Below are 14,184 nucleotides of genomic sequence, written 5' to 3'. Positions count from 1 at the left end.
ACATGGGATTTTTGATTAGAAATTTGCCTTGTAATAAAGTGGCCTGATAAAGTGGCTGTATACAGACACACTGGTGTTTTATAATTAAACCATATACATTTATACCCGCTCTTGCTCAGCAATGCACTTTAATTTTGTGTGTGTGTGTGTTTGATTTAGATTAGAAATACATTGTCTTTATATTGATTATGGCATGTGGTATTTTATAACTGCAGAGACGTTTAAAAAAAATGTAAACATTTAAAATTAGTGTACTCCATAAACAACAAACATTAATATTATGTTAAAAAATATATGAATATGTATAATTTAATATGTTTATTTGTTCACACTCAACATATGCTGCATAAATGTAGACATCAAAAAATGTGTTCAGTTTCTACATTACAGCCGTAACATTATAGCAGTTATTCAGAACAGATTTGAGTTTCAAATGCGTCACCTTGAGAGTCAAAACATTCTGCATGAAGTCTAGTTCTGAGATAAACATATGTAACCATTTGGTTCCACGTTAAAAAAAAAAACAAAAAAAAAAAACGTTGCTCCACTATCAGGAACTACGCTTCAGAGAATAAAAATGTTCTCACAGGTTTCAAAATACAGATATGTACACCATATAACGAGTAAGCTGAAAAGTATCTGGTTTTTATATCTATGATCTATGATAAATCATGCTGATAAAACACCAGACGCTGAAGCTGTTATTACCGCCTTAAGGATTTCTGGAAATAACAAGAGATTTGATGGTGCAGTGGACTAAGATAAGATTACTTAATGTGAGCTGTTTGTTTCAAAGAATTAAAAAAAACACATAGACAAAATATCTGGCCACTTCTTCATACATAAATTTTATTTTCTCTGTTTTATATATATATTTATATAATATATATGTCATCATATTTACAATTTATTATTCCTCTTTTGTCAAGAAACAATAAAGCAAACAGCTTTTACTGTAATCAGTGTTTCCATTCTAAAGGGCCCAGAAGTTTTAGTCCAAAAGTGCTTGACCAAAAACAAGAAAAAGAAAGCTAACTCATTTCTGGTTTGGCTCAGGCAGATAGATGAGTTTATGGTATAATATAAAAAAATAAAACATTACAAACGCATGTTCTTAAACAACACCTCACTGCTTTACCAGTAAACAAGACCATAACAGACACCATGTCCTTTCCTCCATTAAAAAAATCATTTTAGACCACTCAATAACTGGGAATTTGGTTATCCTATCTGCCTGTTTTAGTATCATAACATCTTAAAAACCTCTCTACAGCATTATCTGTACAATGATGTTTGTAATACAGTGGTCAATACTAAGACAACTGGTGATGTTTGAACAGTCAGTTTGCAGACTCGAAGAAAAGCACCTGTTTGTTAGTCAAAAATGTATCATGTACATTTGGCAACTATTAGTCCAACTTAAACATTATTTATCAACAGTTTAAAGGAACAATCTATTTTTATTGAAATGTTTTTTTGAAAATAGGCTCGTTTTACAACTTCTCTAGAGTTAAGTGTTAAGTTTTAGCTGTTTTAAATCAGTTGATCTCTGTGTCTGGCAGGAGTGCTTTTAGCTTAGCTTAGCATATATCATTAAATCAGATTAGACCATTAGCATCTTGCTTTTAAAAATTCAAGACATAAAATAAACAAAGCTGATTTTAAATGGCACTGTTAACAAGTTATCTAACTGAGCAATATTTTTGGCTCTGTGTAATAACATTATCCTTGCTGCAGTCACGTTTCCTTGATCATTACGCCAAATTGAGTGTATAATTCATAGCCATATCGACCTAAAACTTATCATTTTCTGTCAGAAAGACAATGTAACTACAGAAGAGTCAAGCTTTAAATAGGAAATCTCTCAAAACTTAACCAAAAACTTTATGAAATTTTCTGTGAGATGCTAATGGTCTAAACCAGGGGTGTCTAAACTCGGTTCGGGAGGGCCGGTGTCCTGCATATTTTAGTTTCAACCCCAATTAAACACCTGAACCAGCTAATCATGCTCTTTCTAGGTATACTAGAAACTTCCAGGCAGGTGTGCTAAAGGAAGTTGGAGCTAAACTATGCAGGACACCAGCCCTCCTGGACCGAGTTTGGACACCCCTGGTCTTAATTAATTCAATGATTTATGCTAAGCTAAAAGCGCTCCTGCAAAACCCAGAGGTCAGCTGAAAAAAGCCTATTTACAAAAAAGAAAATAGTGTGTTCCTTCAATATGTTAATGAGAGAGTTAGCGTAGTTGTAGCCTCACAAGACGATACATTCAGTAATGTTTAGGGATGTCATAACAACAATGTCTGATTGTCGACAGGGTTATGAAGTCAAATGCAATTGTATATATATGTCAGGGTTTGGACTGTTGTGTCTAGTTTGTAACTTGTGCAAAGTGCAGAGCAGCCGAGTATGAGAAGCAGACAATCTGATACATCGAGATTCCTGATAAAAGCTTATAGTTGTGTTAACTTGTGCTGCTACTGCTGTGTTTTTGTGCTAGAGTCTGAACTAGCTCTGCTGTTGTGCTTTTTTTTAGTGTTCTTCGCTGATCTAAATAACATCGGATGCACATTAAAGGAAGAGCAAACCTAAGAATGAATATTCTGTTGTACGTTGCTCACGTTCAAAATGCTCACACTTCTGTTGAACAATAAAAGTTAATATTTAAATAATATTCTGGCGGGTTTTTTGTCATTTACACAAGAAGTGAGTGTGGACTGGGGCTGTCAAGCTCCAATATGATTAAAAAAAAAAAAAAAGATGAAAGTCATCATAAAAGTTAAATGAAAATAGCCTGGGCTGTTCAATACATGTTGTTAATCATTTAATAAACCTGACAGCCTAACCACTCTCATTTTATGGAAAATATTTGGATATTCATCTTTATAATACACATGTAAAACATTTTTTTTTATTAAATAAAAAATATATAAAAATTTTTTGTAATTGTACGCACTTCTAGTGTCAGTTTCTAAAATGTTATTTAAAAATAATTGTATAAATTATTCGCAAAAAAAACACTATTATTATTTTATAGTATAAAATAAGAATAAATTTTACAGTACAAAATAAGAATAAAGGCGTCACGGTGGCACAGTGGGTAGCACGACTGTCTCACAGCAAGAAGGTCCCGGCTGGGTCAGTTGGCTTTTCTGTGTGGAGTTTGCATGTTCCCCCTATGTTGGTGTGGGTTTCCTCCAGTTTGCTCGGTTTCCCCCACAGTCCAAACACATGCGCTACTATAGGTGAATTGAATAAGCTAAATTGTCCGTAGTGTGAATGCAAGAGGTGTTTCCTAGTGTTGGGTTGTGGCTGGAAGGGCATAAGTTATATATAAGTTGGATAAGTTGGCGGTTCATTCTGCTGTGGCAACCCCAGATTAATAATGGGACTAAGCCGAAAAGAAAATGAATGATTGAAAATAAGAATAAATGTATTTGATTAGAGTTACATACGTAAATGTATTTTTGGAAACTGTCAATGCAGTAACTTCAGTTTAAAGTGTCAGATGGAATATCCCTGCCTCTGGCTTAGTTATAAATGGAGAGTCATTTTTATTTTTATTCTTTCCTTCTTTTTTTATTAATTATTTAAAAATGAATATATTTTCTACTGCTGTACGTTTTGCATATTTGTGTTTGTATTGTTGTAAGGCCTAATAGGTGTTACTTTTATCTATAATGTTTTTTTAAATCCAGCTTACTATTATTATTATATACATTTGAAGTTAGCCCGTTTCTTTTTTCCCCAACTTCTGTTTAATGGAGAGTAGATTTTTTTCAACTAATTTCTAAACATACATTTTCATGACTAATTTTTTAAACTGATTTATTTTATCTTTGCAATTTTTAAAATAAATGTTTAAAACTGCTTACGTGTATAATAGTTTATTTTGCAGTCATCCTAGTTTATTATTATTATTTATTATTTAATTGTAATTAATTGTTTTAAAATATTAAAAGACTGTTATCTATAAATATTATCAAGAATGCTATCTATATATATATATATATATATATATATATAGTCTTGTAATATTCTAAAATTAATTATTATTAATTATACATTAAATATATATAGAGAGAATTTTATTCAAATTACTGAAAATAAATAATTTCATGCAACACGATGGCTCAGTGGTTAGCACTGTCCCCTCACAGCAAGAAGGTCACTGGTTTCTAGTCTTGGCTGGACCAGTTGGCATTTTTGTGTAGTTTGCATGTTCTTCCCATGTTGGTGCGGGTTTCCTCCAGGTGCTCCGGTTTCCTCCACAGTCCAAAGATATACACTATAGGTGAATTGAATTAACTAAATTGGCCTTAGTGTATGAGTGTGTATGGGTTTTTTCCCAGTACTGGGTAGCGGCTGGAAGGATGTCTGCTATGCAAAACATATGCTGGATAAGTTGGCGGTCATTCCACTGTCGTGACTCCTGATGAATTAAGCCAGTAAGCCGAAGAAAATTTAATAAATTAAATAATTTCCCAGTTTTAGTTAACTGTGGTCAACTAAACAGATTTTCCTGTTTCACAGAATAAGTTTAGAGCAAACGACAGAATTTCCAGCATTAGGTGAACTCTCCCTTTAGATTTGTGCATCAGTTTGTACATTCTCAGTGCAGGCATTGGATCGTCAGTAGCAAAACCTTATGAAGTGAATGTTGAAGGCACTCTCTCCTGTCACATAATATCCACAAAAAACTCACAAGGATTGCCCATAGCGTGCTGAAAAGACTGCCGACTTGCTGTGAGTTCTGGTGGGACGTTTCCAATCTCCCGAATCGGAGGAGCTCCTGGCGGGCTGTTGCTGTTGCCTGCGGCTGTTTTGGGGGCGAGATGCGCAAGGCAGTAGGGAGGGGGTAAACCCGGCGGGCCATAAGAAGAGCCGTGACTCCTTTCGCTGTGGGCGCATGACAGATGACTGGGCTGGATGAATGGAGCATGGCTGTAGCTGAAGCTAAGGCTGTGCTGTGGGATGAGGTGGCACTGTGTGTGGCCGTGACTGTAAGCGGATTGGGACTGGCTGGCGGCCGATCGGCTGTGGCTTTGGTGGCTCAGCTGACTGGGTGCTTTTTCACCCCTTCTTGTGACCCATGTCACCAGTTCTGATTCACTGCCCCCACAGCAGGGTGCCTTGTGTTCCTTCTCTCGGGGCGAGACTCTGCGTCCTTTGCCAGCGCTGGGGTTTGAGCCACTGCTTCTGCTGCCTGCGGAGAGAAAGAAACGTAATTGATTAGAAAAGACTAGTGTTATTTTGTTGTTGTTGTTGTTCTTAAAGGAACACTCTAGTTTGACTTTTTTTTATCCGTTCAGCTAATATCCAGGCCTGGCATGAGTACTTTTAGTTTAGCTTAGCATAGCATAAATCATTGTATCGGATTAGACCATTAGCATCTCCCTCAAAAATTTCAAAAAAGATTTTTTTTTTTGATTTTTTTTTTTTTTAAAGCTTCGCACTTCAGAAGATAAAATGTGTACAGTCATAAAAATGACTGTTTAAACTACTTAAAATGAGCTGAAAAAAATAAATTCTTGAGTTTTTTGGAGGAATTAAATTGTTCAATCCACTTAAATTTGTTAAACCTAATAATTTAACTTAATTCCTTCATGTTGTCCCAACTCAAATTGATTGTGTAGGACCCAGATTTTTTTAGTGTACTAAAAGCAGCTAAAATGAAATGTTCCTTGATCATTAGGCCAGAATGAGAGTATAGTTCCCAGCCATCCTGACCTAGAAAATAGCAACCTTTCATTTTCCATCAGTCATGAAACATAAAGTAACTTCAAAAGCTTTAAATAGTAAAACTATTGAATCTCTCTTTTGTTTATTCTTGAGCAAATGCTAATGGTCTAATCGGATTCAATGATTTATGCTAAGCTAAGCTAAAAGTGCTGCTGTCGAGCCTGGAGATCAACTGAGTGAATTCAAAAAACTGAACTGTCTAGTTGTACAATTTTGAGAGTTGTAAAATACGCCTGTCTCCAAAAAAAGAATTAAATTGGAGTTTTCTTTAAAAGCTTATGCTGAAGTAGTGCTCCAGTAACAAAAGGGGCTGTGCAACGAAAAGTGAAAAAGCCATGTCACTTAGAAAATGAATGTCTGGATAATAACTGAAATGTCATTTATACTCTAACTGATAAAGTCGTTTTCCTTAAGAGTGAAAGTAAAACCATATGGTAACCAGACTCAACAAGGCCAACGACACTTTATTTTGCTTAACAGCTTTTCTTTGGTTAGCCGGTTGATTTCTGTTTCTGAAATGGTGAAAGCGCACAAGCTTTAACATTTTAGACCTTAGTTAAATCTGTATGTATGCTCCATAGTCTTCTTTTTCAAATATCTGTTTTATACTGTGCTTCAGAAAATAATTAATGTATGTACACTACATATGAAGGCACAATTATTAACTATCCTGTGAAAAATACATTTTTAAAAAGTGCTGTTTAATGATGAGATTATTTTAACGTTTATCACGGTATTGTGACGACTGCTCTACAATAAGTTCTTTATAAATTTCTAGGTAAAAAAAAAAAAAAAAGTAAACATGTCATGGTAAATAATTATTCATTCATTTTCTTTTTGGCTTAGTTTCTTTATTAATCCGCGGTCGCCACAACAGAATGAACCGCCAACTTATCCAGTACGTTTTTACGCAGCGGATGCCCTTCCAGTCGCAACCCATATCTGGGAAATATCCACACTCATTCATACATTACGGACAATTTAGCCTACCCAATTCACCTGTACCGCATGTCTTTGGACTGTGGGGGAAACCGGAGCACCCAAAGGAAACCCACACAAACGCAGAGTGAACATGCAAACTCCACACAGAAACGCCAACTGACCCAGCCGTGGCTCGAACCAGCGACTGTCTTGCTGTGAGTTGACAGCACTACCTACTGCGCCACTGTGCCGCTAAATAATTAAAATAAATAAATGACTTCTGCTATCTTTATTAGTTTCAAAAGCACAGATTTCTTTTACAACACATTAAAAAAACCTTACATATACCTTAGCAATGATACAACAGAACATTTGAACGGTTTTAAAATTTTGACTTTTCCAAACGGCAGTAAACTTTGAAACTGGTTATCGTCCCATGCCTAAATAGTTTTAATACATAATTTCCAATAACTAAGTCAAGTGCAATTTAAAGGCATAACTAGGTTAACTAAGCAAGTTAGATTAATTAGGCAAGTCATTCGATAACAGTGGTTTGTTCTGTAGCCAATCAAAAAAAAAATTAATAATTAAAGGGCTAATAATGCTGACCTTAAAATTATTTTATTTTAATAACTATGTTTTTAATTTCCTGGCTCTGTTAAACATCGATTGTGTAATATTGATAAAAGAAGAAAACTTTTACAGAAAGGATATTTTTTATTTGCCTTCACCTAAATATGGAACAAACATAAAAACCTTCCTGTTTATATAACTTTTAATAGGATTAAGCAGCAGAAATTTAGTAAATTGTCTATTGCTCTTTTATTTTGATCTCTACTTTATATCTGTAGGCTACAGACTGCAGATATAGAGTTATTTCCATTCATGCAGACACTGAATGCCTGTGCTCGTGGGCACTCACTTGTAATCATTTAAGTGTGTTCAGCTTATTGTGTGAGACGTGACCAACACAAGCTAAAAGCACAGTCTTCTTTGGAAAAGGGATAATTCACCCAAAAATAAAATATACTCACTCGCAAGTTGAGCCAAAGCTTTATGGGTTTCTTTCTTTGGTTGAACACAGAAGAAGATATTTTGAAGACAGCCAAAAACCTGTAACCATTGACTTCCATAGCATTTGTTTTTCCTACTAGCAGTTAATGGTTACAGGTTTTCGTTTTTCTTCAAACTGTTTTCTTTTGTGTTCGATAGAAGAACGAAACTCCTACAGGTTTGAAACAAGTAAAGGATGAGTAAGTGATGATAGAATCTTCATATTTGGGTGAACTATCCCTTTCAATCTTCATGACTGGCGATTAGTGCGTCACTGCCTTTAAACTATGCTAAGATTGGAAGTAGGTCAGAATGACATGTGGAAAAATAGTTGACCGTTTCGGTGAGTTCATTACTCCCACTATTAGATAAGCTACAGCTGACGTCATACAGCATCAGGTACATGCTTTTTTTTGTCCTAGTTGATTCAGGCATTGCCAAGTAAAGAAAAGGGCACTGCATAATACCTTTTTATATAAAGAGAATCGGTCTGACTCTCATTCACAATAAAGATCAAGGATTGTACATGCCCACACAAGAAATGCAAATAAAAACACAGCATGGGAGTAACAAGGGCCATCCCAATGAATCATATGCCATGTGATATGAGAAAAAAAACACTGATAAAACAAGACGGCAGGGAGATCAGGTTGGGCAAGTGGGTGTTTAAATAAAAGTACTCGTTTTTCTTACCTAGATGAAAAGTCCATTCAGTCTAAAGGTGGCAAGCAAAAACAGAAGGAATAGAGATAATTAAGTCATCTAACTATTCCTAATGTACCACACACTTTTACACATCAGAAAAAAATAAGAAAAATAACAAGGCCTTAAATTTTGTGATGCTTCCATATGTTACATAAGCTTGTTTTGTAGGTATTAAAGAAATGCTTAACCCAAAAATGTTTGGCCCATTCAAGATTTACAGTAGGTGGTAGAACATTAAAGATGATTTATATATCACTTTATGGTCCTTGGGGATTCATCAAATGCAGTAAATCAAATAAACAAACAATCAAATAAAGTAAATTCAAATGAATACTCATGGCTCCAGATGATACATTGTGGAATTATTAAGTGAATGAATCAGTCCTGGCTAACTAACATGAACTGGTAGCCTTTGGATTGACCATTAGTTAAAATATTTCTTATTCTATTGAAGAAAAAAGTGACATCTTGGGTGGCCTATTATTGAGTAAATTAACCCCAAATGTACATTTTTGTGGGAACTGTCCCTGACTAATCTAAACGCGTCTGATTGGCTACTGTATTTTTAAGCTCAACAGAAATGTATGGAACTGGTTAGAATGCTCAGAGCAGCAAATAAATGAATAAGGGTGCTGAATCTGATATTGACACTTCATGCACTTTCACATTCGGCTTTAATCATGATAGCGGTAATGGTTGAGTTCAGATGTGAAGGGACATTTTTGGCTTGACTATCTTGAATGTGGGGGACTTTTGGTCATTTTGATGGTATTTTTGCCTGGTTTATTTCTGACCCTGGTCCACTCCTTGCACGTTTTATGTCATCAAATTGCAGTAAGTTCATGAGATAAGTCAAATTTAGCGACTATTATGGTGTTTTTATGGGCTGCTATGAATTTACTGCTCAGAGCACACCTACTTAATTTAATATTGCTGTTAAAACAGATTTCATAAGAAATTAATTTACATCTATGTCTAATAATTAAATAAAATAATATGGCAAATGTTGCAAGTCAACTCGCAATCAACTTGTTTAAATTCAAATGATTTATACCATATATATTCTCATAATTTTATATTACTCTACATTATTACTACATGTTTCAAATGTTATAATTACACTCACCGGTCACTTTACATCTTACTAGTACCGGGTTGGACCCCTTTTTGCCTTCAGAACTGTATTTGCACCCACAGAACTGCCGCTCACTGGATATTTTCTCTTTTTTCAGACCATTCTCTGTAAACCCTAGAGATGGTTGTGCGTGAAAATCCCAGTAGTTCAGCAGTTTCTGAAATACTCAGACAAGTCTGTATTTGCACCAACAACCATACCACATTCAAAGTCATTTAAATCTCTTTTCTTCCCCATTGTGATGCTCAGTTTGAACTGCAACAGATCATCGTGACTATGTCTACATACCTAAATGCATTGAATTTCTGACATGTGATTGGCTGATAAGCAATTTGTGTTAATGAGCAGTTGGACAGGTGTACCTAATAAAATGGCCAGTGAGTGTATATTGACAATAAATCAAAGTGTTAATAAATCGTTTTAAATTACAACATCAACAAATTGTTATTAATTATTACTCTTAAATAGCTTTAAAAATTCTTGTGCTATTTTGGTGCTTTATTTAAAAGCAATAACATAAAGAAGTATCCTGCTTAGGTAGAAAACACCTAATACCTATATAAATACCTAAAAAACCTGTAAGAGTACCAGTTAATTAATAATTTTGGCTCATGATTCATGGGTAGTTTTTGTTTGTGTGTGTACTTGCGCTTTCAAATTGGATTACAATTTCTGCTTTAACAAAGTATCATATATTGACTTTTTTTGTCAGTAGAAATTGTTAGCTCATTACTAGGCCCACACGGAATCTGTGCACGCAGAAAGCCGCAGATTATCAGCCCATCATTGAGTCTATTTATTTAGTTTTGTGTAAATGTGTGTAAATTTATATGGATTCAGTTTTTAAATTAACTTCAGTAATAATATTAACTAATATGAAAATGTTCATGTGATTTACATACAATGCAGTTTGTAAAGAAATAATTTATGTTTAAATAAAAGTTAAAAATAAATTTTTTTATTAAACATAAGTTTTCAGTTACGATACACCCAAAATCATTCTGCAAAAATCCGCAGATTTTTTACAATATTCTAAAAAAATTCTCAAAAAATGTCCGCAGATTCTGCCTGACCCTACTCATTGCCTAGTTATTGTACAGCAATTTTAAAAAATTAATCCAGACAATATTTTAAACTACTAAAAATGTCAATAACATCTTTGGTTAAACCTTTCAATGATAAAAGTTGATGGAGAAGAGATAAAGATTGGTACTGCATAAATATTAGGGATGCTCCGATCAGGATTTTTGGCGCAGATACAGAGTACTGATTCCTTGTCATGGTGATCGGTCGATACGGAGTACTGATTCTAATATTTTATAGCTTTATAATCCATAAAGCACATTTTCCCTCCAGGTATGATACGTTAAGTGGAGATCTCGCCTTACCTAAGAGAATAAATTATGTTGCATATAATCCCTTAAACACATCTCTTTTAACCATTTAGGTGTGAACATATCCTGGCCAGAAGCAGCTTTATAGAAAATAATATAACACATCAAAAAATGGTAGGAAATATTCCAAACAATTGCTCAGCTCCTGTCACAGCAGCTCAAAACATGGTAAATACAATGGTTGCACTTGCTAACAAAGAGACCATCCCTCATGCAAGTCACACCAATAGACTGTATAAACGGAGGTCACACCGCATCTATATACAGTTGAAGTCAGTTTTATTAGCCCCCATGAATCATTAGCCCCCCTGTTTATTTTTTCCCCAAATTCTGTTTAACGGAGAGAAGATTTTTCAACACATTTCTAAACATAATAGTTTTAATAACTCATTTCTAATAACTAATTTCTTTTATCCTTGCCATGATGACAGTAAATAATATTTTACTCGATATTTAAAGGCTTAACTAGGTTAATTAGACTAACTAGGCAGGTTAGGGTAATTAGGCAAGTTATTGTTTAACAATGTTTTGTTCTGTAGACTATCAGAAAAATATATAGCTTAAAGGGGCTAACAAATGTAATCATTTTGCCTCCACATATCATTTACCTTCTCACGTGTTGTGGCTGTTGTAGGCTCTGCATAATATACGAGAGCACAAGTGCGGTTTCCTCTGCTTGTAAACTCCTAAACAAACACCTGTGATCGATTCATGAGTTTGGCCAGAATGATACCGATCGAGTGATAAAATGTGGTTATCGGCCGATATCGATCTTCGCATCCCCAATAAATACACAGAAAATACCCATAAATCACAAGCTATATGGCAACTGTTACTAAACCTCAGTACTGCACACCTTAGTTTCAAACAACAAGTATACACTAGTCCATATCTTATCTTATCCATCTAGTATTAATTCAGCCCCGGTCTTACAATGGACGATACAGAAAATAATTTTTTCCAACAGTTATCAGATTGTATAACCAAAGTCATACTAGATAAAGTCAGCTGAATTGTAATAGCATTAATACTGTGGATATATACTAATGTCTACTTGTTGCTTACAATGGTGTAAAGTAACTAATTACAGATACTCAAATTAATACAGTAGTTTTTCTCAGGAATTGTAATTTACCGAGTAGATTTATGAACTTTTTTTGAGTACATTTTTAGTGCTGTATCTGTACTTTTACTCCAATACTTTTCTTGAACCTGCAGTCACTACTTTGTTTTTTTCTTGTCTATGAGACGTTGGATTTTGGTTGCTATACCTGACGAATAAATGTCAGTATTTGACGTCAATATGATGTTGGGTTGACGTTGGATTTTGGTCACTTTCCATCACAAAATCAACCAAATATCAACATCATTATTGGGCATCAAAATAACATTATCCTTAGATGCTGGCTAGACGTTGAATTTTGGTCGCCTGAAGACACAACCTAAATCTAACCTAATATTAACGACTTATGAGGTTGTGTGCCTGCTGGGCAATAACTAAATGCACTACAGAATGTTACGTTTACACAGATCCACAAATGACATGTAAACGCATCTGCTTTTAACAGCGTAATACTACTTTTGTAGTACTTTTGAAAGGATGCTTTTTACTCTACCTGCACTGCATTTTTCGGCAAGTAATGGTTCTTTTACTTGAGTATGATTTTTCAGTACTCTTTCCAACACTGGTTGTTTGTAACTAGGGTTTGTAGTATGAATGTAATTTTATTAACCTCCAAAAGTCAAGTGCTATTTTGGGGTTTCCATCTGGATTTTGCAAACCCAAATTTAAAAGCTTCCCAAATCCACATGCAGTAGTGTTAAAGCAAAAGTTTGGTAACATTCTAAAGAAAACCCTTTGAATTTTCATAAAACACTGTTGAAAGTGATTAAAATAATTGTATTTATTGTCTGTGTTATAATAAACCCCTCCATAAAACTCAAATTTGAAAGTGTACCTTTTAGCTTGTGTGGGGTCTAGGTTGCTGTAATTAATTTGGGTGGTTCCTGCACATCTCAGTAATCAGAACAAAGAAATATCTCTCAATCATAATCTATGCAAATGTTATTCTATTCCAATTGATGAGAGAACGGAACAACTTATGGGGGTATTGGACCAGTCCGGACCTTTAAAATCTAAAGAATGCAGAGTTAAATGATGTCACGGACCTGGTACCAGGTGCGCAGAGTATAGGAGGTTAATATTATTGTCTTTTTATGTACGGTATGTAATTTATTTGATTTATTGTATAGTATGGAGAGCTCTGCTGAAACGTGAATTTCCCTTTGGGATTAATAAAGTCTAATCAAACAAACTAAACAGACTTTTATTTAATCTAATGCATCTTTAGGTGTTTTAATTTGCATATCATTTCCATCTCAACTTTGCATTGCATGCCATGCATCTATATTTAGTCTGTCATCAGAACTAAATGCCCTTAAACCAAAAATATTTCAAATTTATGACTGTGTTTTGATTTCGATTTAAGAAAGTTTGCAATGAATCAGTATTTGTTTGCTTTGTAAACATGCAAGGTTACATGATTAACAACTGTAGGTTAAATCGTTATTTTTAATATCTTTATCTTAAACATTTTCCAAATAAAGGGTCGAAATTGAAAAGCGTAACAATCAACCCTCTGTATGAAAATATATTTATATAGTTTACAAGAATTGTGCCGCTGATGTCATTCTGGCAGGATGCCTTGTTCATTAGGTTACTGAAAGCAAAACTCGTACTGTAGTATTAGATCGTAATCCTACACACAGACTTACAATAAACCCACTAATAGTTTCCTTTTTACTCTAACAAATTCCATCTCTTAAAGTACCTTTCACACAGTAAACAATTGAACAGGTCACTGTGTTTAGTGTTACTTCATATTTGAAAGTAAAAGAAAAAGACACAGAGGAAGCTCAAGGGATCATGACTGCGGAATTAAGCTTCGAGGGGTTTTCCCTTTTATTTATCAGAGTACTCTTTCACATACATGTAAACATTCAAAGATAAAGGCACACTGAAAAGGAGTTATTTTTAGCAAGTGAAAATGTGTTATTTATAGTTACTTGTAACCAAATTTGTTTGTCTGGTTTGAAGAGCAAAGTTGAAGATACTTCACAAAATAAGATGCTTGAGTTAATCAGCATTGATGGTGATTAACTCAAGGCGAATGGAAAATATGCATACGTCACCTGACATTGATCATTTCTCTAAATTCATTCATGAGAAAGCGC

The 14,184-nt window shown here is 34.4% G+C and overlaps 1 protein-coding gene and 1 long non-coding RNA gene across 8 annotated transcripts in view; one reads left to right on the top strand and one right to left on the bottom strand.

The window, feature by feature from the left end:
- Positions 1–4,225: 4,225 nt before the first annotated feature.
- dvl1a (dishevelled segment polarity protein 1a) overlaps positions 4,226–14,184 on the bottom strand; it is an 88,963-nt gene continuing 79,004 nt past the window's right edge. For 4 of the 7 annotated variants that reach the window (XM_087307360.1, XM_087307361.1, XM_087307362.1 and 1 more), the window contains exon 15: positions 4,226–5,206. In XM_087307360.1, coding sequence (XP_087163486.1) covers positions 4,680–5,206 — 527 coding nt within the window. In that variant the 3' untranslated portion in view covers positions 4,226–4,679. Of the gene's footprint in view, positions 5,207–8,409; positions 8,432–14,184 lie in introns of all 7 variants that reach the window. The other 3 variants (XM_087307364.1, XM_087307365.1, XM_087307366.1) reach the window with 1 other exon arrangement.
- Positions 5,425–12,958, top strand: LOC147838241 (uncharacterized). Its single transcript, XR_015523739.1, has 3 exons — positions 5,425–7,072; positions 7,373–9,433; positions 10,784–12,958. It is a non-coding gene; the product is annotated as an uncharacterized LOC147838241 (long non-coding RNA).

This window comes from Danio rerio, chromosome 23 (genome assembly GCF_052040795.2).
Source record: "Danio rerio strain M-AB ecotype USA chromosome 23, GRCz13ab, whole genome shotgun sequence".
NCBI lineage: Eukaryota > Metazoa > Chordata > Actinopteri > Cypriniformes > Danionidae > Danio > Danio rerio.
Note: the sequence above shows the minus strand (reverse complement) of the source record. Positions and strands in the feature narration are given on the sequence as shown.